This window comes from Crinia signifera, chromosome 5 (assembly GCF_055691185.1).
Source record: "Crinia signifera chromosome 5, ASM5569118v1, whole genome shotgun sequence".
NCBI lineage: Eukaryota > Metazoa > Chordata > Amphibia > Anura > Myobatrachidae > Crinia > Crinia signifera.
The window spans coordinates 155112413-155138607 of record NC_139221.1 but is presented as its reverse complement, the minus strand read 5'-3'; the positions used below and the strand labels follow the sequence as shown (position 1 = coordinate 155138607).

At 43.7% G+C, this 26195-nt stretch overlaps 1 protein-coding gene across 1 annotated transcript; it reads right to left on the bottom strand.

Annotated features, from left to right (window-relative positions):
• Positions 1-9738: 9738 nt before the first annotated feature.
• On the bottom strand, positions 9739-24620 carry LOC146079576 (uncharacterized). The gene is made up of 3 exons (XM_083186296.1): positions 24475-24620; positions 21573-22080; positions 9739-10033 (listed from the first exon to the last, which is right to left on the bottom strand). Exons 2-3 carry the CDS (start codon positions 22056-22058, stop codon positions 9953-9955), a joined length of 567 nt encoding a protein of 188 aa, XP_083042422.1. The 5' UTR covers positions 22059-22080; positions 24475-24620; the 3' UTR covers positions 9739-9952.
• Between the last annotated feature and the right edge of the window lie 1575 nt (positions 24621-26195).

Sequence of the window (26195 nt, the reverse complement as noted above, 5' to 3'; positions counted from 1 at the left end):
CGATTAGCTACTTTAGAAATCCGATTTTTGGGGGTATAGGAAAACAAGTTTGTTATACCCTGGAAAAATTGTGCCGCGCCAAGCAAGTTGGCTAGAAGTTCGCTGCTAGTTGAAAGACTTGGTGATTGAGTACGTTACCTCGCATTGTGGGCTCTTCGCTTGATTGCGTTGTAGTGTCGCTGTGTGGAGAAGTGAGTGGTTGGGGAGCTCTCAGATAAGTAATAACCCACCGATATCTATTAAGCTGTGAACGTTTATTCCTGTAATTATGGGTAATAACGGGTCACGCTGTGATAACGTGCATGTTAGGGAGGAAGCAAGCCGGCCAAAAGGATCGGCTGCTTTTATTATGTGCAGGAAGCACGGTGAACTCGCAGTTGTTTACCAAAATAAATGGAGAAAAATGACACAAGGCAGCAAGTTAGAATTTCCCAGTGTTGGTAGCTTCGATCCAGAAATCTTATCGGCAGTAAAAGATGAAATATGCCTACTCTCCAGTCGTAAGGAGAGAGTGAAGCATATAGAGATTCTTAAATTGTGGCAGAAGGAAGGACAGGAACAATGGGGAAGCAGAGGTCTGGCAATACCTGACACAATCAGCCAAAATATAAATGCAACCGCTGCCATAATAGAATCAGCTCCCCCACCCCCATATGTGCCGAAGGGGATAATGACTCATAAGAAAGGAATAAGTAATAATGTATCCGTTGCTAACCTGTACCCTGTCTTATCCCCTTACAAGGAAACCCGAGAGGAAAACGAGCAGCTGTTGGCACTGGCCGTCTCTCATGCAATTAATATGATTGAGGGAAAAGCTCAACCCGCTGTTGAGGCCCCAGCACAGGAGGAGGAGACGGCTGATGCCAACAGCATAGTATTGGACTCAGGTAATGATGCACCACACAGCACAGACACAAATGACTCCCAAGCAGGTCCCAGTAATGCGAATGTGGTACAAACATACCCTGTACGCACACTGGAGGTTCCCTATGGTAAGGCAGACAGAGAGGGTGTGATACCTACCAGAAAGATGACCATGCTAAACCCATGGACACGGTTAGAGCTGCGGTCCATCATTACAGATTTCCCTGACCCAAGGAAAGATCTAGCATCGTGCCGGAAATTTGTAAGGGATCTGGGAAACTCTGATGAGCCCACCAACAAGGATTGGAGAATCATGTTGAGGGCCTGTCTCCCCACTCACATTGACATCCCGAAATTCATTCAGGATAGTGGATTGAAAGTGGACAAGGAGATAAATGATGAGATCAACCAGGAGAATATACGCCTGATTAACTTACAGTTGGGAGTGTATTTTCCTGCAGCAGTGGAATATAGCAAGATATTCACTATCAAACAACAAGATGGTGAAGTAGCTAGCGAATATTTCAACCGGGGTTTGATGGCGGTATCAAAGTACACTGGTGTCTCCGAGCCTAAGGACGATCCCCACCTGAGGGAGCTGATTGTCTCTGTGCTGGTGGAAGGGCTTAACGAAAACCTGAGAGCCAGAGTCCAAACTTCTTTTCCAAATTGGCGTGGAATGACAGTGGATGCCCTACGGGAATCTGCTGTAGACCACGACCGTAACATCAAGAAACGCAGAGAACTGCAAACTGACAAACTGATGATGGTTAGCATCCAAGCCCTTACTAATGCCCCAAACAAAGCTGCATACCAACGAAACACCAGGGACACAGGTAGAAAGCCAGTTATCTGTTACAACTGCAATCAGGAGGGACACATTGCAGCTCATTGTAGGTTAGGAAACCACAGGAATTATCAGACACATAAGCGAGAATGGGAATCTCACAAAGGTGAGACACGGAGATACCCAGCCCCTAGACAATGGGAGGAGACAGACAGGTCACGCAACATGCCTCCTCCCCATCTGATGGCTGACACTGTGCTAAGGGCAACCCAGGTCAGACCATAGGAAACAGGTCATACCTGTATCCTACAGCCAGTTAGACTAACACAACACCTTGGAGAGGAACCTCAGGTGAAGGTTGATATAGCTGGAGTAAGACAAACCTTTTTGGTTGATACAGGGGCGGCCAGATCTGTTCTCAACACTCCTCTTCACTTGGGTTTCACTAACAAATCAGTAGCGGCAATTGGGGTAACAGGAAAAATACAACATTACCCACTGACGAAACCAGCGGAGGTTACAATCGGGCCTCTGCATACCAAACATTCTTTTCTGTTGGCTGCAGCGGCCCCGACTAACCTCCTGGGTAGAGATTTACTATGTAAAATGGGATGTGTCATCTATTGCACTCCCGATGGGGTATTCCTAGATACTCCTAAAAATCTTACACAAGAAGTGCAAGATATGCTGGACAGTCCTCAGAGGCTAATGTTGTATTCCACTGTTGTAGAATCAAATCCATCTAGGGTAGCTGAAATTACAGCACAAATACCGAGTTCCCTTTGGACTAAAGATGGACAGGATGCTGGGCTGATGGCAAATGTAGCTCCAGTAGAGATCCGTTTAAAAGAAGGCAGGATAGCCCCAAAAATACCGCAATACCCTTTAAAACCTGAAGTTGAGCTAGGAATATTTCCAGTGATCCAACGATTGCTCCAACAGGAAATCCTAGTTAGAACTTCCAGCACGGCCAATAGTCCCATCTTCCCTGTGAAAAAGAGCGGGGGGAGGGGCTACAGACTAGTGCAGGATTTAAGAGGGGTAAACAAGGTAGTTGAGAGCCAATTCCCCGTAGTGCCAAACCCAGCTGTCATCCTAATGCAAATCCCACCTCATTGTACTCATTTCACAGTCATTGATTTGTGTTCAGCATTCTTCTCCGTCCCTTTGCATCCTGACAGCCAGTATCTGTTCGCTTTTACTTACAGAGGAGTACAGTATACCTGGACACGACTACCCCAAGGGTTCATAGACAGCCCCAGCATCTTCTCCCAGGCCTTGCATGATTGTTTACAATCCTTTCAACCCATGAGTGGTTCGATACTGATACAATATGTCGATGACTTGTTGTTGTGTTCTGGGTCACTGGAGTCATCAGTGGATGACACTAGACAGCTACTGATGCATCTCTCAGAGACGGGACATAAAGTATCAAAGGATAAGCTGCAATTATGCCAGACCAGGGTTAAGTATCTGGGACACTGCCTCACCCAAGGGCTGAGACACCTCACCGACGACAGAATCCAAGCGATTCAGAACATGGTACTGCCACAGACCCAGCATCAGATCCGTACGTTCCTAGGCATGTGTGGATACTGTCGCAATTGGATCCCAGGATTCTCTATTCTGGCATTACCACTGCAAGAGATGGTTTCCTCAACTAAGCCTGATCGGGTCTCTCATACTGAGGAATCTGAACTGGCTTTCGAGGAACTAAAGGTGAGCCTAACCAAGGCCCCAGCACTGGGAATGCCAGATTATGGGAAACCCTTTGAACTGTACGGAACTGAATCAGGTGGGTGTGCGGCAGGAGTGCTTGTACAAAAACATGGTGATGCCAACCGACCAATAGCGTACTACAGTGGCCAGCTGGACACAGTAGCACGCTCACTCCCAACTTGCTTACGAAGTGTGGCTGCAATAGCACAACTAGTAAGTAAGAGTGAGGACGTAGTGTTGGGACACGATTTAACTGTTCATGCTCCCCATGCTGTCTCTGCCCTCCTAAATTCTGCCCAAACACGTCATGTGTCCTCAGCACGGTTCACTAAGTGGGAACTGGCGCTGATGGCCCCAGTAAATATTACCATCAAAAGATGCAACACACTAAACCCAGCCACATTCCTTCCTCATGTGCCTTCCAAGGCACAAAGGGTGGAGGGTGATGGGAATGTTGCTGAATATGGTAAAGCAGAGTTTAGTGAGAGTGAGGACAAACATGATTGCATGTCCTACCTGAATCAGACCTTCACAGCACGTCCTGACATAAGCGACAGCCCATTAAGTGAGGTAGACATAACCTTATTCACAGATGGTAGCTGTCATAGACAGACGGACACGGGAGAGCTGTGCACAGGTTACGCAGTAGTAGATGGAGAAGGTATTGTGGAAGCTGAACCCTTGGGACCACCTCACTCAGCACAAGTAGCGGAACTGGTGGCACTGACCAGAGCATGTGAACTGGCCCAAGGAAAATCAGTCAACATATATACCGACTCCAGATATGCTTTCGGAGTAGTCCATGATTTTGGAGCCCTATGGCGCCTCCGAAATTTCATGACGGCGGCTGGCACACCAGTGGCGCATGCGACATATATTAGGAGACTTCTGGGAGCTATTCAGCTTCCAGACAGAGTGGCTGTTATCAAGTGCAAAGCTCACACATCAGAGAAGGACCCGGTGTCACTTGGTAACAGCCGCGCTGATGAGGCAGCGAAAAGGGCCGCATGCCCTGTAAATATTTTCACCCATCCTACCAACCTTTGTACACTGAACATAGTATCCACATCCAAACTGATAGACATGCAGAATTTGTGTTCCCCACAGGAAAGAGCAGTATGGAAGTCGAAGGGATGTGGCCAAGAGTCTACCGGACTTTGGAGAGATGGACACGGGAAACCAGTGGCCCCCAGAGCATACCTTCCTAGTCTAGCCGAGGCGGCCCATGGGCTGACACATCTTGGGAAGGAAGGTATGTGCAAGCTGGTAAAGGCCTACTGGTGTGCACCAGGGTTCGCTTATCAAGCAGGTAGAGTGGCAATGTCATGCCTCACCTGTTTGAGGAAGAACGTTGGAAAAGCCATCCCAACAGAGCCATCCCACATCCCTCCTACAGAAGGCCCTTTCCAGGTAATACAAATCGACTTCATACAGTTACCACCCTGTAGAAATTTGAAATATGTATTAGTTTGTGTTGACATGTTTTCCAGTTGGGTGGAGGCTTTCCCCGCTGCCTCCAACACTGCTACCTTTACAGCAAAGAAAATATGTCAGGAGTTTGTCTGTAGGTATGGTATCCCAAAGGTCATTGAGAGTGACAGAGGCACTCACTTCACAGGAGAGGTCTTCCAAATCATGTGTAAACTCCTGGGGATTAATAGTAAACTTCATACTCCATATCGTCCCCAGGCGAGCGCCAAAGTTGAGAGAATGAATGGTACTATTAAGAACAAATTGGGTAAAGTGATGGCTGAAACAGGGTTGTTATGGCCAGAGGCACTGCCTATTGTGTTGTATAGCATTAGGACCACTCCCAGGACTCCGCTCAACTTGTCCCCCTTCGAGATATTGTTTGGTCGGCAGCCACACATCATGATAGACCCACAGGATGATCTCAAATGTAACAATGAGCTAACTGTACAGTATCTCCTAAAGCTAAACAAACAGCTAAGGGAGCAACAAAAGCAGCTGAAATTACTGAACCCTGATATGCCTACAGAGAATTGTCATAATCTTAAACCAGGAGACTTTGTTATGATCCGAAATTTTTTACGCTCAGGTTGTTTGATAGACCGTTGGGAAGGACCGTACCAAGTTTTGTTGACCAGCACTACATCAATTAAAGTCGCAGAGAGAGAGACTTGGATACATTCGTCCCACTGCAAGAAAGCCAGTAACCCAGAGTCCCAGTGTGCAGAGAGCGAGAGAGAAGAAGTGTCGCTAGAAGCATTGTTTCGGGAACACTGAGAAGCAGCCAAGGTCGAGCAACCTGAGCGAACAAAGGTCTAAGAGCAGAGCAAAATAAAAGTCCCCTGGTAGAGATGATGGAAGGACTCCAAGCAAAAGGTTCACAGCTATGCATATATGTCTTTGTTTTCTTTCTGTGTATGAGGGAAACGTAGTTCAAGGGCTATGTGATGAGTTATTGTCTGGTGAGTACTGTGTCTGTAGATATTGTCAACCTAAAATGGAAGAAGAATGCATCCAGCGATGTCAGTCGACAAGTAAGGCAACTACCGGCCGACATCCCTTGAGTGATTACCACTCACTAGTGGGTAAGGTTTTAAACCAAACAGAATGCTGGGTGTGTTCACAAGTGCTACATAAAAGGAGTAGTGTAGGCCTAGTCCCATACCCGCTTAATATTTCAGAGATAAGCGTATTAAATAAGGGGAGGCCATTGGATAAGAGATACCTGTATACCAGGTCCCCTAGTCTTAGATTACACCCATACCAAGTGGATAAATCCCTGGTATGTATGAACTTCTCGAGTTCCAGAGCGATTGGTACTTGGGAAGTGACATGGCATAACCAGACAATAACTTACTCCCAGCGTCCAGATGGAGAGCCTATTGATAAAGAATTGTTGTTAAAAATCCGAACCAGTGGGAGACACTATAAATATGTCTACACGGTGAAGAGAAGTAAAATGATGGCCGGCAGAGTATCAGCCGGCTACTGTAATGTAACCCTACAGCCAGAGATCTGTGAGGAACAAGTCAGGGAACAGGGGACGGGGATGTTCTTATGGATAATGTGTGACAAGATCATGAAATACTCTGTCCCCTATTTTCTCCCTGACGATGTTTATTATATTTGTGGTAGGAGGGCGTACAAATGGCTCTCCATGAACTACGTTGGTATTTGTTATCTAGGCAGAGTGTTACCTGAAGTGATGACCCTCACACATGATGAGATGATGAACATACACAGAGGTATTTCTCCTCCTTACACTCATACCCATTATGACCAAATCCATAAAAGGGATTTAACCATCAGGAAAGAACCCCTAGCTTCCGAAATGATACACGAGTCGTTCGGTATCCAACTCCTCATTGCTTTAGATATCACCCATACCGCCAGAGGAGTCATAAATTTTAAATATATACAAGCATTAGCCAGCTTGGTAGATAACATCACAGAGATTTATGATGACACCTTTAGATACACTGGGAAGGAGTTGCAAGCATATAAAAGAGAGCTAGTCCAACATCGGATGGTGCTGAACTATCTGACAGCTATGACAGGAGGATATTGTGTCACCCTCTCTACACAGTTTGGGGTGAAGTGTTGTACATATATCACCAACAATACTGAAGACCCAGAAGAAATCATCGATCATCGGATGGATGAGATTCTTCAGCTTAAATGGGAATTTAGAAGGGAACATAATATCAGCCTGGCAGAAATAGGTAACAAAGTTAGTGAATGGACCTCCTGGTTGAATCCAATGCACTGGTTCTCTGGTTTAGGAGAATGGGCGCAAGGGATCATAGCTAGCATAGGAAAACTCCTTCTCTGTATCGGTGGTGCCATCATAGTCTTTGTGCTATTGTTCAAATGTATAAAGGTGGTGACCCGGGGAAAGACAAAACGTACCGAAATCATGAGTGTAAGAACGAGAGATACAGAGGAAGACCAGGGTTTGGTATATGACCCTAAAATCGAAACCACCTCCCTTTAAAGAAACCATATTTGTGAACGTGTATATGTTGTAACCACCCCTGTTTTTATTTTTATCCCAAAATTGTACATTATCCTTCGTGACCCTGAGTAGGTTGTTCGATAAATGCGGCCCATCGTTTATCCATGATCCTGGATCGGCCGAGAGCAGATGGTTTACTCCCCTTATATGTTTTATTCATGTATCCCAATTTCTCTGTTAGGATTATGAATTTCTGTATTGTCGTGTGAAATGTTTTGTATTGTAACAGTTTTAGAATTACTGTTAAAGGGTGGACTATGGAAGTCGAGTTACACACACGCCATTTTAGGATAGTATGGCCGCCATTTTGGTTCGAAGAGTTGCGCAAATAAAGTTTCCATACCCGAGTATGCGTGACAAAGTGGACCAGAAGAGTAGCCATACTATCACACATAAATTCATAAATACATACTGACACTATAAAATGTAGTTAAAGGTTTAGAACGCCACACATAGCTTAGTTAGCCCCGCATACATCTGTCTGTATCATGTTTAGTACCGTTCCGTTCAGCTCATTATGCGAAGTATTCCGGTCATTGCGAATATTTCACAATGTACACTGCCCGATAGTTATGGACATAATCCATAACTCAGAGACAGTTTCTGTTGAAAGTAGTTAACAAAGGAAACTAGATGAAACCAGTTCTTATCCCTGCTGACGCCGAAACCACCAAACAAAGGACTCTTAAAGTTCACTCCCCTGCACCTGGTCAGACCAGGTACAGCGTCTAACCTCCAATCACAGTGGACCGGACATATGATCTCTGACCAATGAGAATGGCCTTTGACCTCCCCTTTCTGACCCTATAAGATAGGCGACCCAGAGCAGCCAAAGTCTCTTCGGCACATCTACCTTTCCCTGACCTGACCACCGGACTATAGTTCATCCCTGAACGATAGTGAGCTCTGACCGGACTACACTTCGCATATTTGATGAGAACGGTAACGGTTGCATTAACGGTATTTATACTTATTGTATAGTTGGCTGGTTGTGTCTTGTATCTGTATTCTTTCCCCTTAGCAGAGTCTGTTTAGCGTTCATTGTTAGTATATTGTATTACTTGTTATACCTGTTTATTCTTATTTCTGTAACCCCCTTTTGTCCATTAGGGACTCAAATACAACCTTTTTACGGAGCTCTTATCTCCATATTTCTATACAGTGGTCGTTGTCTGTTTATTCGCATAATAGCGATAAGGTATATTGCGGACACAGTCCGATAAGGTATATTCGCAGATTAGAGACAAAGTACTGCGAAGGAATCTCTGATTAAGGTATTGGTTCTTGGTATACATAATACAATAAAAGGTACGCTACGCTGCGCTACGCTTTGTTCACACGTAGCTAGGTATAAAGGGTACGTTGGTTGCGGACTTATTACGTAATCAACGCTTTTCACTTATTGTCACTCTGGTTATATTTTAATCACCATTAACAGTTGTAAGCTCAAACAAGCAGGGCCCTCTGTATTTTTGCTCATCTATGTATTGTCAGGAGCTCCGAATCATTGGCGCCATATAAATAAATGATAATACAGAATGCTACAGGACTGATTACCTGCAATACTTGGAAAGGAACAATAAAAGGGTGCAAACGTAAGGAAGCTGTTGTGTGGAAAGCCAGACTCCATTTTACAGGATAACATTTTTGAACTTCTCTCCTAATCTTATCAGAAGCCTTAAAATGGCTTACTTTTTCCACTAGGTCCAAAAGTACTGGAGAATGTTTGAATAAGGTGGATTTCAGACCTGAAGGATGAGGTAAAGCTTCTTCTAAAATTGGTCCAGTGTTTCCATATAGTTCAGGTTTAAAAGTATACTTGTGTACATGCTTGAGTACAGGTAAGTTGTACAGTTGAAGTAACCTGGGTAGTGAAAAGGTTTAAACACTGGTTCCACCTGGATTGCAGTGCAGTGTGAATCGGGCACCCGGGTCAATAAGACCTGCATAGGAAGAGCCGGCACTTTGAGCACCTGCACTGTACCTGTGTGAAATAGTTAATTGACCAGACACCAGACAACAATCAGGATCCAGCCGCCAGTCAAAAAGGGGTCTCAGTCGGGTCACCTGAGTTGGATACATGTTCAAATTCCCAGGGGTGACCCAGCTTTGTAGTCCAAAAGGGGTATTATTGAGGTCTTTAAAATACACACAATGAAGCAAACGGAGTTGTGAAGTATTGCCTTAAATCTTCCACAAGATCAGCTGTACTGTATTACAAATTTTACTGAAAATGCTCAGTGGTTTATACAGTAATTTGTTAAATGTAGTGCACCATTTTGTCCTGACTGTGCTATGTACACTACAGTAAATCCTTGTTCATACTTGTAGCGGTTGGTAGTTTTAATGTACCTTTGTATAAGAAAATAGAACAAAGCATAGCTCTTTTTCATTCATAGTTTATTCCATATTAATACTTTGAAAATTATATATAGTGGATTATATACACTTTTCTCAATATGAGCCATATAGGAAAAATTTAATTACAAAATATATAATGTGCATTCACTACTACAATATAGCTAAAATGCCTTATTAAACATTTCTGTTTGTTGAAGTATATTTAGCTATAAACAAGCAATGCAAAATAGTCCAATTCATTTGATAACTAGATTATGTTTGGTTGCTTCTTCAAGATTCTGAAGTTGGTTTATTACCCATTGGTTCACTCTTTCTTTCTAAAAGAAAAAAAAAAGGAGAGAGAGAACAAATTTATCAAGCTAATGTACTAAAGCCTTGGCACAAAGGAAGCCCTGTGTTTTAAATTACATATTAATATGGAGGACTGGAAGATGGCCATTAAATCTGCTTGGACAATGCATCTGAGGCAGCAGGTGGTAAAATGGTGGCTGGGAACAGGGATTTTTTTTCCTGCTTTTAAATGTACAAAGAGAAATACAGTATATATAGTAGTCTCATTCCTTGCCGTAATAGTTATAAAATGGCCCTACAAAATACTCAAGGCTAGGCTGGCAACAGTAAAGTAGGGAGTTAAAAATGAGGAACATATTGTCAATCAGGAGGCATACTGTATGAAAAAACAGGGATAATTTCTCCCATAAATGTTTTTCCCTACAATATGTGCTGGACTTAGTTTGGAGAAGCAAAGGGATGGGTCATGTGGCAAAAATGGCAGTTTGTCACAATGTCTTCTTCACCTAAAGTAGGTTGGCAAAGAAGCCCAATAGTGCACTGATATTTGCTTGATGTCCATCTTTGTGCGCACCTCCTGGCGGTGGGCATCTCTATAGACATCCCATCGACTGCAGCATTAGCATAGTTTTGCATTAGCCCATTAGGACATACCTGTCCCAAAAGCAACATTATTGTGTTAATGTGAACAGGTTAAAATTTACACAAAACCCCATTTTCAGCCCTTTCTAGCTGAAGAGTTTCAGAATGTGAGATAACAGATCAAAGTGTTTATATAGTGAACTACAGCTCTGCTGTTGTGTCTGAAAGAGAGGAGAGTAGTAGTTGTTTCAAGGATATGCACTAAGATATAAAATTGTGAGGGATAATGTACCAATTAATCTACTGTCATTTCTCTACAAACTATGATAAAAAAAAAAAACACAACACCCCAACGCTTCATTCATAATTATTTGCAGCCAGCTCCTGAAAATAAAAATTCCTTATCATCACAATTAGCTGCAATACAGTATATATTCTGTCTTTACTCAGATGTGCCATTGGTGAGTTGCTGGGATGAACGCACGTATGCAGGTCAGAGCCACTCCATTTTAGAAAAACTGAAATGCACAAGCCAGTCGCACGGTGAAGTTAGGGATTATATATAAGGCTGCGGCCCCCTCTAGTAATTAATAATGCTTGGTATTTGTACCTCTGGAGGGGTGTGCTACCACGGGACATTGGTTAGATACACAAAAAGAGGATACAGAAAGAAATGTCTCTGTATGGTGCACCCAAAGGAAAGAGAAAAACATAAAAAATGTAACTTTTATTCAATGACTAATTAAAATGTAGCAAAAGAAAAGACACAAAACATACAAGGTAAAGACATGGACAGGTGAACTAAAAAGGATATTCCTATCCTCACAAAGTGAGGCCCCAATGTCGTGTACACCTTCTATAATTTTTATTTCATGTGATCAGGATAGTACTGATGTACCACTGAATGTAAAATTGGAATGTGTGACAGGATAAGTATTGGCTGCCCAATGTATCTCAATATTTTACTCCTTTAGCAATACTATGGGCCAGATTCTCTAAGCTTCAAAAGTGATCAAATGGAAAGTGATAAACAGCCAGCCAATCAGCTCCTGTCTGACATTTTTCAAACACAGTCTGTGACCTGGCAGGTAGGAGCTGATTGGCTGGCTGTTTATCACTCTCCATTTTATCACTTTGAAGCTTAGAGAATCTTGCCCATTAACTTAATACAAGATCGATACTGCTTCAAGCAATGCTTCCTTCATTGAGGCAGATATGCATTATTATGGCCCCACCCCCAGCTTCAGGCAGTTTCTGACTTTCACAAAGGAAAGGCTGAGCTCACAGCTGCCTGACATCTAGCCTCTTGCTGAGGGCCCCTGTAATACCAGCGCAAGTCTGCACATTTGGGGAGTTGTAACTATAAAAATAATTACAATAATACAAAGATTATTTCATTTAGAAGTTATGCATATCTTCTTTGTGTTCTGTCTTCCTTGACTGCATGTCAATGATACAGTATACAGGGAGGATCACATTTAAGGCCCCCATACACTAGGGCGACTTGTCAACTTCCCCCTGAGCTTCCCCGGCTGCTCCCCGGGGAGCTTGATTAGAATGGCACTTGATGTGCCATTTTTTACATGTGATAAATCGTCTCGATTTATCACATGTAAAACCCGGGGAGCAGGGGGGGGGGGGGCTAAGAGGTGGGAGCTGGTGGGAGCAGGGTGGCTGGGGACGCTGCGGGGGACACGTCTGTGCGGCGAGAAGGTAGAGGGAGCAGGGGGGGCTGGAGACGCTGCGGGGGACACGTCTGTGTCCCCCGCTGCTGGGGACGCTGCGGGGGACAGCGTCTGTGCGGCGAGAAGGTAGAGGGAGCAGGGGGGGCTGGAGACGCTGCGGGGGACACAGGCTGCATAGAGCCGGGCAGGGGGAGCCGGCCGGGAGCTGTCAGTAATGAATAAAAAAAAAAAGCCCATACAATGAATGGGCGGCCTGTGATTGGCTGAGCGCTCTCTCAGCCAGTCAGCAATTGGCTGAGAGAGCGCTCAGCAGCCAATCACAGGCTGCCCATTCATTGTATGGGCTTTTTTTTTTTATTCATTACTGACAGCTCCCGGCCGGCTCCCCCTGCACGGCTCTATGCAGCCTGTGTCCCCCGCAGCGTCTCCAGCCCCCCCTGCTCCCTCTACCTTCTCGCCGCACAGACGCTGTCCCCAGCAGCGTCCCCAGCCCCCCCTGCTCCCTCCACCGCCGCGCCGCCCCACTAGGTCCCAAGTCGGGTGGTCGGACGTGCAGCAGGTCCGACCACCCGACGCAGATCCGATGCGCACGGGACCGCGCATCGGATCTGAGGGGACATCAAAACTAGCCGATTTTGGTCCGATTTCGGCCAGATCCGACTGATCTGGCTGAAATCTGACCAAAATCGGCTAGTGTATGGGGGCCTTTAGAGACTCACAAACCGTGCTATTTATCAGCAGTAACTCAGTTCCTAGACCTCTTATCAAATATGACATCATCAGGAACCCGGTTCCTGAACCTGTCCTGGGCCAAAATGTACTTTCCATAAGTAAGTTTTATTTTAAAGTCTCCTGTGAGTGCCTTTCATTCTAAATACTATCTCTCTTTCTCTCTCTCTCTCTCTCATTATATATAAAATTATTTTTTTTATTTCATTGACCCACCCTCAGACCCGGAGTTCCTGGACCTATTTTTCCAGAAATATAGTATTGCTCACAAATAAAGGAAGGATTACACGCAGTCAGACAGACTTGGGCACAAACTGTAAACATATGTTTCCATTTTGCCTATATCCCCTATAACCACCAATTTGTGGAGACTCCAGCAGGAGTTCCTCTATTTGATGGTGCCTGGATTAAAGTTAAACAAGTGGTGTAACCCAACCCTACACTGGTTACAGGATCATGTGCTGAGCTTCTCCAATCACGGCTTAGTACAAGTTCCTCTGAATCTACCAGCCAGTAAGATCACCATAAAGCAGCAGGAATGAGCCACTTTGAGTAGGCCCAACCAGGACCCTAGTCTGGGATATGCAAATCCTGTGGACAGTACGGCTGGGTGGGGTGGTGCAGGCAGGTGTTAGCATGATTTTCCTTGGCGTACCCATGAAAGTGCTGGGTGCGTCCAGGAAAACACTGGAATACAGCTTCTTTGCGAGTCAACCAGAATTAGGACCATTGTGAGGTACTAACATCCTTAGGGCAAGGTCCCTTTTGGTTAACTCAAACTCGATCATTATTGTCCAGGTTTTAAGGATATCATGATTGAGCACAGGTGACTTAATTTGTACCTTCTTCAATTTGATGAAACCATCTGGACCAGTGCCGAAGTAAACCCTATGAAGGGCACCTGGCTGTAAAAATTTCAAGACCACTTTTGCAAATGACCTTTTAATATAAGTAGTAGTACAGCAGACAGCAGTGGAGGCTGGTGTGTACAACCTATGGTCCCTGCACCATTCCTGTAAATGGGAGCCGGGTCGGATGACCTGGCATACCCGTTTACACTAACCTCTACCCTGGTCAGGACCTGGGTTGAAATCCTGTGTAAAGGGACACTGATTAACCCCTTTTAAACCGCCGCTGACCCAGGTCCACAAGGGAAAAACCTGGGTTTTTGCGGCGGTGTAAAAGGGGTATATATATGATGTATATTAGTTATACATGTTAAATTGGTAATAAGTACAATATATTAATACAATATTCTCTCTTATATTACCATTGTAAAGATTTTGTTTCTTTGATTTTATTTTTTCCATATTTTTATACAATTTAAGAAAGCTTGATTGTAATTTTCTTTCAATATTAATCAATATTTGAAATGATGGTATGGGGCCTATTTGACAATATGGCACTGATCTGGCCTCTAGTATGGATATCCTTAAAACCTGGAATGTAATGACAGAGTTTTCAAACTCTTGGTTAACCTATTCTATGGTTATTTTAACATTTTGAATTCTTGTATAAATTCAGATTTGGCCACCAGATGGCAGTCAACAGTTATATTTTCATCAGTGGTCACAATTTGACTGAATTTATGTCTAAATTGTGGCTTCCCTTTAAAAATAAAGCTATTAATGTTGTAATTTACAAACTATTTTTACAGTTTTATCTACTTCATGCATGTGTTGGATCACGGTGTTCAGTGTTTCTAGAAGGACAGCTACATAATGTTTTGTAACATCTTTTGCTCCATTCTTTTTCTGGCTACTTAAACTGTAGACAACAGTACAGTATATAAGCTATTTATTGATAAGTGGTTTAGCACCTTTCGAGGCCCCTGACACACGCTGGGAATATATGCTGGTGTACAACATTGATTCATAGAAGAGAGGGACTGGGGGAATGATGGCAACTCTAGAATTGCTGAGAATACCGACGTACAGAGGCGACATTAGGGTTGGTGTAGCCCGGTATAGTGACTCATGGTGTCACCCCCACCGGGCCTCCTCTGGGCTTCCTCTGGAGTGCATTGCAGAGGGCAGCTCTTATAGGGATAGCTGACTTTTGCTTTACTAATCGCATATGTTAGCACATACTGTATGCAATTAGTATCAGCGCAGTGGGTGGCAGGTGTACCATGCTTGGTACATCCTGCCCAAGAGAAATTTGTGACATTTTTAACATTTTAATTATGTCAGTGTAATTATATATTATATGGTGAAACTATAAATTGGAGCTTGCAGCCAATCAGCAGCGGCTCCTGAATGGCTGTAAGCTCGAATTGGCTTGCAATCCGGCACTACACGGCCGGACCTCCCCGCAGGCTGTAAACAGGCAGAGCAGGCTCGCTCAGGATCTGAGACCCGGGAACTGGGACATTGCGATCCTCCATCCGGGTTCAGGGGGCAGCCAAAAATATTGTGCCTAGGGGCGGCCTGACCCCTAAATCCGGCCCTGCAAGATTTCCCAACCATAGTTACCAATGCACTCCACAGTCAATGTTTTAAGGATAGCCTTACTTGAGTACAGTAGACTTTACCAAAGTTATTTTATGTATCCATTAGTACTTAAGGATGGATAATTAATCCACTCCATGAACCAACACCACTCTCTGCCCTATTGTCTCCCGCTTTACTCCTCTTCCTCTCATGCTGGATGCTACAGACTCTTGACACAAACTAGGACACCATAACCCTCCCCCAACTGCTCAAATTCTTTATACCTTCACAAATTTTTCCTAGCACATATGTACATCCACTCCATGACCCCTTTTCATTATCCTTCAGGCATTAGAGGAGAGCGCTGCATGTGGGCTAATTGGATAGCTCCATGAAACATGCAAAGTAAGTATTTCATGGCATATCACTTCATTCTATCATCCCTGATCAATTATACTGCAGAAGATATGTATCTTTTATCTTAATTTGTTATTGTTCACGATATTCAACTTACTCTCAATAAGAGTGTTTAAGTTTTGAAATAATAGATACCTAAAAAAAAGGTACTATCTTTGCTTTCGGTAAATGATCCCACCTACAGTACTTGATATTCCTTGGTGGTCTCTCTACCAAGTACTAACCAAGCCCAACATTGCTTGGCTTCCAAAAATCAGATGGGTTTGGGAATTACCACCAGTGTGGTATGGCTGTAGGTATATGGTTTCCTTTCCATGCCAAAGAGTACAGAGAAGTGCATAGTAGATCAATATAGCTGTATGTATAGCAATAAAGCAACTTAGTTAAAAAACAAACAAAAAACGAATGGTTATATTTCTATGAGGTCATAGATTAAACATAATGATTACTGATCCATACTCATATTATGCCATCCAGGTGTAGTGTTCTTTATATTGTAGCAAGCAGAAAGAGCTCTGATGATAGATTGGTATGTATCTATTGTCTGAACTTTTATCCTAAAGTAGCGAAGTGTAAAGGTGCGTACACACAGGGCGATATATCGCCGAGCAAAATATCACTTGGCGATATATCGCTCAGTGTCCCGTTTTCATCAGCGACCAGATATGGAGCGCAAAAAAACTGGATCAATTGGTTAATTGTCAAAAACAATATATGGCGTTTATTAGTAAAATGTATAATTAATTGTTATGGTACAAAAAGTATATACTGTACAATCAATAAAGGATTTTTTATATAGCGACCATATTGCCAGCTATTTTTGCCCGTGTGTACACAGCTTTAGTGAGATAGTCCCTACCTTGAGAAAGCCAGGCTTTGGTGAAACACTTGTAGGAATCCAGAATTAAGGGCAGCAAGGATGGTATAATGGTTAGCATTACTGCCTCACAACGCTGAGCAGGGGCAGGCTGGGCCGGGGGGCACGGTTCCATGTAAGCAGAAGCAGGACAGAGAAGTGGGGAGTCGCAAGCAGGTAATATTTCTGATGTTTCCTGTGGTGTCCTCCTTTTAATCTTGCAAGAGGGCTGGGAGTAGCCTGTTGTGTCCTTCTGTTATTATGCAGGGGTAGCAGCCTGTGGTGTCCTGCAGGGGGAGCAGCCTATGGTGTTTTCCTATTAATATGCAGGGGGAGCAGCCTGTGGTGTCCTGCAGGGGGAGCAGCCTGTGGTGTCCTGTTTTTTTTAATACAGGGGGAGCAGCCTATGGTGTTTTCCTATTATTATGCAGGGAGCGCAGCCTGTGATATTAAACAACAACATCCATTTAATGATGCGCTGTTACTTATGGGCCAGTGCTCCGGACTTTCCCCCCAGGCTAGAAGTTGCCAGCCAGCCCCTGGTGCTGAGGTCATGGGTTCGATCTCCACCATGGCTCTAATTGTGCAGAGTTTGTATATTCTCCCTGTGCTTGGGTGGGTTTACTCCTGGTACTCCGGTTTCTTCCCACATTCCAAAAATATACTGGTAGGTTAATTGGCTTCCAACAATGTGACTTTAATCTTCACTTCTGCATCACCAGCTGATCCATTCCAGCAATACATCAGGCTAAAGCACTAGAGGGGTTATTCAGACCTGTTTGCAATGCACATTTTTTTTTTTTTAAATGGCCAAAACCATGTGCATTGCAGGAAAGGGGGGGGGGGGGGCGCAAAAATAACATGTGCAAATAGAGTTACATTTGGGTGGTGTTTAAACTGAAATCTAATTTGCAGTGTAAAAATAAAGCAGCCAGTATTAACCCTGCACAGAAACAAAATAACTCACCCAAATGAAACTCTCTCTGCACAGGTTACATTTGCGACAAAATGTGCTTTGCGATCAGGCCTGAATATCCCCCCAGATACTTACTTATCTTCCATTCCAGCCTCATTGGTTACAGGCCCTACGGTTTTAAAAATACTAAGGGCGGTATTCAATGTGAATACCGGCGACGTGCAGCGAATCCTGTTTAGGATTCGCTGCACATTCTCCACTGCTCGCTGCGTTCCGGAGCCTCTCCGGCTCCGGTATTCAATGAGTCAGGGGCTCACTGCCCCTGACCGGCGAATTTGAGCTCCTGCGGCGAATGCCGCAGGGAGCCTGAGGACGGTTGCAGGCAGGGAGATGGAAGTCTCCCTGCCTGCCCCAGAACGTTTGTGGGGGGGGGGGGGGGGGGGGGTTGGCTCCCCGGGTGCCAGGCAGCACAGGCTGCCCCCCGGGGGTGCCAGCAGGGGACCGCGTATATTCACTACACCCGATCATGAATATGTAATGATCGGGTGAAGTGAATATATGAATATCTAATGAGCGGCTCGGCTCTGGCCCCCTGCTGGCTGCTCTGTGTAAAAAAAAAAATAATAATAATAATATTTTTTTTTTATTAAATATATATTCATGTGCTTACAGCACATGAATAAAAATAGCATGCCCCTCCTCAGAATAAAATTCCAGATTTTTTTACACCAATTGTAAAAAACAAAACACTTTATTTTAAAAGTTCACCTTCCACTTCACCATAAAAAGATAGTGATTGCTACTCAGTGAATCATGGCGAAAAAAACCTTGAAATGTATTCGCCATCTGGTCATTGAATAGGGTGATTCACCGTTTAGTCAGAAATTCGCCTTACAGCACAAAATCGCCATAAAAACCTGGCGAATCAGCCTCATTGAATACCGCCCTTAAAGTAGAAGCACTATATTACTTTGCACTACCGGTTTTTATATGCATTATAGGACAGTCTCACTAACCCTTCACTGGTAATGCCCATACCCTCTGATTTTGGAAGTCACAGTGTTGGGCTTGGTTAGTACTTGGACTTGAAATACTCTGCGTGTTTTATGTGTTGTTTCAGCTTAGTGAGTTAAAGATCATTTCTAACCAAAACACACACACACAAAAAAGTTATGTTTGTAAGAGTTCCCCAACAAAAAGAGTTGTCTGTTCTCTCCATACTCCATTACTCCTGGCAGCACCATCGGTAACTCATTACTACACAGTATTATGTAGAAGGTCACTGGAAAACTACATTTAAATATCACTCTAAACATATACTTGTCAATTTAATAAATGTCCCCTCAGGGCTGGCAGCAGAAATCTTGGGACCCTGTACACTGACATTTCTGCCCCCCCTCCCTCCCACTGCTTTGCACATACGCACAGGAGAGCCGCAATAGCAGCACACACACACACAAACAGAATGAGACTCATCGCCGAGCGGCCACAAACAGACGGGTAGACGACCGGGCCACGGGGGGGGGGGGGGGGGGGGGGGTGACACAGTAACTAACTCTAAGCAAATAAAGGCAGGCCAAGGCCAGGCAAAGCTCTGGGACCCTTCAAATCACTGGGGCCCATCTCACTTGTCCCACTTAACCCCCCCTGTCTCCGGGCATGTGTCCCCTATATACTGGGGGACATCAGTGCACCTTTTAAAAATACTCTCTAATTGGATAGCCCCCAGCAAAGCTATTAGCAGCTGTAAATTACCAATGCTAATAGGATACCCCCTTGGGATTTCAGTTGTAATTAACCCCTGAAAGACCTGCAACCAGTGACGCAGAAATGGGGGAGGGTGGGTATGGGCAGGGCCAGATTAACAATGTGGTGGACGGAGCTGCAGCTCCAGGCCTCCACAAAAAAATAGGCCCACCATCATGACAGCATGGTGATGATGATGACAACCAGACAGACGCCACATAGCCATAAATCATATGTATTAAAATTGCATTTCTATTTTACACATGAAATGTTTGGACTTTTATACATTTAGGGAGACATTGAGGCTAGTAGCGTTTTGGGTTCAACATGCCATTGGCCTCACCTCCTCCACTTCTCAGAAGTGTCCCTTAGACATTTTTAGGACCAGGCCTACTAGAACTAGGCCCTTAATCTGGCCCTGGCTACTCTTTACCTCAACGAGGGAGAGGGAAATACCTGGAACATGAACGATACCACATGGTCTGAGAATCCCAAAAAACTCTACATTTGAACATATCAAAAGTGAATTCTATTAAACATTTAACAAAATATTTGTTTCCAGGATCTTATTAGACTTACTGTATAATTGAAGATAGAAAACAACCTCACTGAATATTATCAACAATTATTTATTTACAGTTTCTTATACTCTATATCGCATACATATTCCGCAGCGCTTTACAGAGTATAGTTAAACATTCACATCAGTCCCTGCCCCAGTGGAGCTTACACTCTATATTCCCTACCACATGCACATGCAAACATTCTAGGGTTCATTTGTTAAGAGCCAATAAGCCTGCCAGTATATTTTTGGATTTTGGGAGGAAACCGGAGTACCCGGAGGAAACCCACGCAAGTACGGGGAGAATATACAAACTGTGCACAGTTAGAGCCATGGTGGGGATCTAACCCATGACCTCAGTGCTGTGAGGCAGTAATGCTACCCATTACACCATGGGTCTTCAACCTGTGGCCCTCCAGATGTTGTGAAACTACATGTTCTAACATGCATTGCCACATTATTTCCTATAAGAGCATGCCAAAACTGTCAGGGCATGCTGGGACATGTAGTTCCACAACATCTGGAAGGCCACAGGTTGAAGACTTGTGCAATTCACCATCCGTACTGCCCAACAATTCAAAGAACTGAGAAGGTGATTGTAAAATCCATGGTACAAAAGTCTGCCGGATTGTAGAATCAGGACTTTTTTTACATGATTGATTTCCCCGATCCCCCAAAGGATCCCTGCTGACCGGTTGGTGGAATGGCGTGTAGGCTGGTCGGGGGATCCGAGGATTCATTTGCAACTACAAGTGTATGGGCACCTTTAGTTACAAGTTAAATAAAATAGCTCTCAACTGTTTTATATATCCATGTTAGGGCTAGGTTTGGGGTTCAGCTAAGGTTTGGGGTGAAACACCAAAAACACGCTAAATTGACATTCTGGCAATGTAAACATATTGTCCCTGTTAGCATTATGTATCACATCCATCCTTTCGGTCAGAGGCTGGACGTTATACATTATTATATATTTAATATTGTAGGTTCCCTAAGACACCTACAATTACAGCTCATATACATTTGGAATCGGTACATCTGTCAGACCACACTTAGGTCTACAGTCATTAGGTCGACCCCACTAGGTCGACTGGCAGGAAGGTCGACCTGACTTAAGGTCGACATGGGCCAAGGTCGACATGACTTAAGGTGGAATTTGCATAAAGGTCGACATGAGGAAGGTCGACTGGTCATAAGGTCGACATGGGTTTTTCACTGTTTTTTTACCCGAATGTCGACACAGTCGACATGGACACAGTTGGCAATGAGAATCGGACCCTCGCATCGCTCGCTTCGCTCGCAATGCTTCGGGCACGGTGGCTCGCTTCGCTCGCCACAGCTTTAATAACCTCCTCCACGCCCTAGTGGATGGTAGGGCATGAAATACCGCCTGTCGGCACATGTCGGCTCAAAAAACAGAGAAAAACCCATGTCGACCTTATGACCAGTCGACCTTCCTCATGTCGACCTTTATGCAAATTCGACCTTAAGTCATGTCGACCTTGGCCCATGTCGACCTTAAGTCAGGTCGACCTTCCTGCCAGTCGACCTAGTGGGGTCGACCTAATGACTGTAGACCTAAGTTCATTCTAATAGTTGACCGCTTCCCATACATTTATACATTTTTGCAATGCTGTACTTACTATAAGCAGCTTTCTTTGCCTTTTTGTGCTACGCTGTTTTCTGAGAACCTTGAAACTACATTTTTTGGGGGAGATTTCCATGATAGTTTCTGGTTCTGTTATTGCATTAGGCATGTCTTCTCTTGTTAAATCTGTTTCTATTATTGCATTAGACATGTCTTCTTTAGTTGAATCTTTCTCATTGAGACTTTGGTCTTCTATGGAATCTTCTGTTGCTAGAAGTGGGGATAGTTGTCTTGAGAAGCTAACAATTTGTGCGTTATTAATGAGTGAACTAGTTGTCACACCTGTCACATCTTCAGGATATATTTCATTATCCGTTGTTATTTCCTGGTTTGCTAAATAAGTATCTTCTTCCCATTCATTTACTGTTGGCAAGTTACTCATGTAGAGGAGTGGCATTAAGGGTGTGCTGGCTTTCATTACAAGGTGGTTTCTTCTTGAAGACCTTCTTACATTTAGGAACAAGAATTCGTCATCAGACATGCTTGATATTTTAAGCAGAAACCTGTGAATTAAGTTATGTTTGCAGGTAAATAGCACTGTTTAAATAGGGGTTTCTTGTAATAATCTATAAAAATAATACAATTGTTACAGTTGAGGCATCTATATTGGCAACACCTCATATCATATCATCATATCATAACTCATATCATCTGTTACACCAGTATTGTAATATCTGCTTGCAAACTGCTATATTTAGGTAACTCATATCATCTGTTACACCAGTATTGTAGTATCTGCTTGCAAACTGCTATATTTAGGTAACTCATATCATCTGTTACACCAGTATTGTAGTATCTGCTTGCAAACTGCTATATTTAGGTAACTCATATCATCTGTTACACCAGTATTGTAGTATCTGCTTGCAAACTGCTATATTTAGGTAACTCATATCATCTGTTACACCAGTATTGTAGTATCTGCTTGCAAACTGCTATATTTAGGTAACTCATATCATCTGTTACACCAGTATTGTAGTATCTGCTTGCAAACTGCTATATTTAGGTAATTGTGCAAATATTTTTATAAGATTTGAAAGTGAGTGAGAATTTATTAGTGGCTGGGATGGTATGTAACCTCTTACCATTTGTTATCTTAGTTTTATTGCTAGTGGAAGAGGGGCTCTGGCTGGGTGGGGTCTCAATCAATTAACTTAGAAACAGCTTTTAGTACATATTGTGAGCACAAGGCTGTCCACAGCCTTGCTGACCATTGCAAGCTGACTATTGTTAGTTTGTCATATTTTAAAGTAGGAATATTTTTAAGTAGGGCGAAAACAGTTACATAGATTAAAGCTTGGACTTAAACTGGACAGAAACTGCCAACCAACTTTAACATCTTCGTATCAAAGTGACTCAGAAAGACACCAGCAACCCAGAAAACCAAGAGACTGCTTTGAGTGAGCTCACTTCATTCTCACATCATACTACTCCTGGCTGCTTAATCTGCCTATTCAGCTGTGATATCACCATTTCTCCATCTGCTAAAACTTTTTGAATATCACTCTTTATGCTTGTACTTGCACTTTCAGTTTTGAAAATGCCCAGCTGTACCTCTTATGACTTTACCTCTCTTGCTGTTCCATTGAGAGTAGGTGTCCCTGATTATTTTATTCTTGGCCCTCTTCTCTATCTCTACATGTCCTCTCTTGGTGAACTTATTTGTTCACTCGACTTCCACTATGCCGAAAATACTAAAATCTACCCCTCGTTTCCTGATCGCTCTCCTTCCACTATGCCGAAAATACTAAAATCTACCCCTCGTTTCCTGATCGCTCTCCTTCCATCCTAACTCATATCTCCAACTGTCTCTCTGCTGTCTACTCTTGGATGACCCATTGCTTTTTTAGACTTAAAATATCAAACACTAAGCTGACCTCTTCCGACCCTCCTGCATAAAACCTGACCATCTCTCATCCTAACCTGTTTATGCCCACCTCTCCCCCTTCTGTGTTATACCTGTCTGTCTAAGCCTCCCCTTTAGAATGTAAGCTCTCACGGGCAGGGCCCTCTCTCCTCATGTGCCTTTCTTAGAATATATAAACCACTGCCACCCTTATAATTGCTTCAGTGTCCTGTCCCCTGATGTAACTATCTGTATTAACCATGTACTTGTCCTAAACTGTCTTGTAATGTAATTTTGTTTTGTGTTTGCTCATAACTATGCTCTGTACAGCGCTGCGGAATTTGTATGCGCTATATAAAAAACTGTAAATAAATAAAAATAAATAACACCTTCTCCCTTTTCTAGGGCCCCTGTGCACAAATAACATACTTCCAAACATGACCCTCTCCAGGAGGGACACAATACTCTATTCCTGAACTTCCCTCTTAATTTATGATTACCATCACCAGTGGTGAAACACCTTTCTTATCCATTAACCTGTTTAAAGCAGGTGATGGCCGTTATACATTAAGAGGGAAGTCCAGGAACAGAGCATTGTGTCCCTTCTGGAATGGGGGGTATGACATAAGTATTATCTTTTCATCAGAAATTAGAAGTAAAGATTCTAAAACTCTTGATTACAATAAAATAAAACTGCGTTTTTAAGATGAGTACACACCTAATGATTGATCTGTCCAATATGCCTGGTGGAATTAAAAAAATCTGATAATATATGCTAGCAAATGATAATCGACTCTTTGGTCCCAAACATTGTAGAATATAGAATGGTCATTCTCACAAACTGGTTAAATCTGTTTAATTTAACAGATTTATCTGAAGTTGTTTAAGTCTGTTTTCCAGAATTTGGGAACAAATGATTGATTGTCTTTTGCTCCCATACATTGCTAGATTTTTGTTCCCACCAGACAGATACATCTTTGGGTGAGTACCCAGTTTAAGAACCATTTCCTGTTGTATGATTAACTGCCGCAGACATGTATTATAGCTCCCTTACCTGTGCCTAACTTGCAGCTGTACAGGACAGGATTCTGCAGTCCTCTGAAAGATTAAGCAGGTAAACTTCCTGCAATTTAAATTGACACTTCTCAGCTGTTCTTTAACTCCTTCACAAGACTTTCCAGGAATCCCAGTGAGTGAAGATCTGCCTGTTGTGTGTGACAACATTCTTGCCTACACTTGTAAACAAGGAGATTATAATTGGATATAGAATTTTCCTGGTTCTGGATGATAGATCTACATTGTCTAGATAGAAAGTAAATTGGTCTACCTTAAAAGGCCGATATGCAGTATGATCGACACGCTCAAAAGGTCGACAGTGTCAAAAGGTTGACGTACAATAAGCCGACACAGTCAAAATGTCTTCAGGGTCAGACTGCCGGTATGAAAAAGGTAGACACATGATAAGGTCAACATGAATTTTTTTAACTGGCTGGATCTTTCCTCACCATCCATGTTGACAAACATGTCAGAGTATATAAAAGTGGTCAAAGCATGGTGAGTGAAGGGAGCCATGCAAGGTATGCGTTATATTAATTGTGGGTCCATGTCAATAGTTGTCGACATTGACACCAATTTTTTTTTTCAAAAACTAATGTTGACCTTTTCATGTGTCTACTGTTTTCATGTCAACATTTTAACTCCATCTATTATTATTATTATTATTATTATTATTATTATTATTATTATTATCCTTTGATTATGTGTACTTTGTAACTGGGCGCTGCAGAACCCTTATGGCGCCGTATAAATAAACAAAACAAAACAAAAAAAAACAATAACTCATGCTGCTTTCCCACTGCAGATCCGTTTTAAGTACTGGTATTTTTAAACGGTATTTAAAACGGTATTAGCATTCCCACTGCAGCAGATTACCGTTTAAGTACCGTTCCCATTGCAGGTTTTTAATCCCCTTATGTCCCCTTGTACCTGTCCTGCCCCCCCTCCCCCCTTACCTGCCAGCTGGTACCCTCGCTCCCCCCCTCCCTGGTACCCCCCGCCCCCCCTGCCCTGGTACCTTGCTCCCCCGTACCCCCCTCCCCCCCTGCCCTGGTACCTTGCTCCCCCGTACCCCCCCCTCCCTGGTACCTTTCTCCCCCCATACTCCCCTCCCCCCCTGCCCTGGTACCTTGCTCCCCCGTACCCCCCTCCCCCCTGCCCTGGTACCTTGCTCCCCCATACCCCCCTCCCCCCTGCCCTGATACCTTGCTCCCCCCATACCCCCCTCCCCCCTGCCCTGGTACCTTGCTCCGGGGCAGTGCAGTAGGCAGCGAGTCGGCAGGTCCCCCACTGATGCAGACAGCAGGGGCACTGGGGGCACTGGGGATCCAGGCAGGTCCATGCTCAGGAGGAGGAAGGTCCCTGCCATGAATGGGAAATAGCGGAGCCGCTCATTTAATACATGCATATTTAATTAGCGGCTCATTAGATATCCGCATATTTAATGAGCGGCTCTGCTATTTCCCATTTGCGGCAGGGACCCCCGCCGATGAAATGACAATCTCCTAATGGACCTTCCTCTGCTTCCTCCTCCCACACTACTTCCCCCTCCTCCAGGATAGGTACCAGGGGAGGGGGAAGTAGTGTGGGATGTTAAATACTGTTTAAGAGACATTCCCACTGCCTCAAAAACGGTATTTTACCGTGTAGGACTCTTTTGAAACTGGTTGAAATACCGGTTAACTTTAACCGGTATTTCAACTCTGGCGCTTTCCCACT

Bases quoted from the DNA above. Each gene is read 5' to 3' on its own strand.
- LOC146079576 (XM_083186296.1), bottom strand. From the start codon at position 22,058: ATGTCTGATGACGAATTCTTGTTCCTAAATGTAAGAAGGTCTTCAAGA. The intron at 10,034-21,572 runs GTAAGTACAGCA...TTTTTCTTTTAG, and splicing joins GGCAAAGAAAGCTGCTTATA to AAAGAAAGAGTGAACCAATG.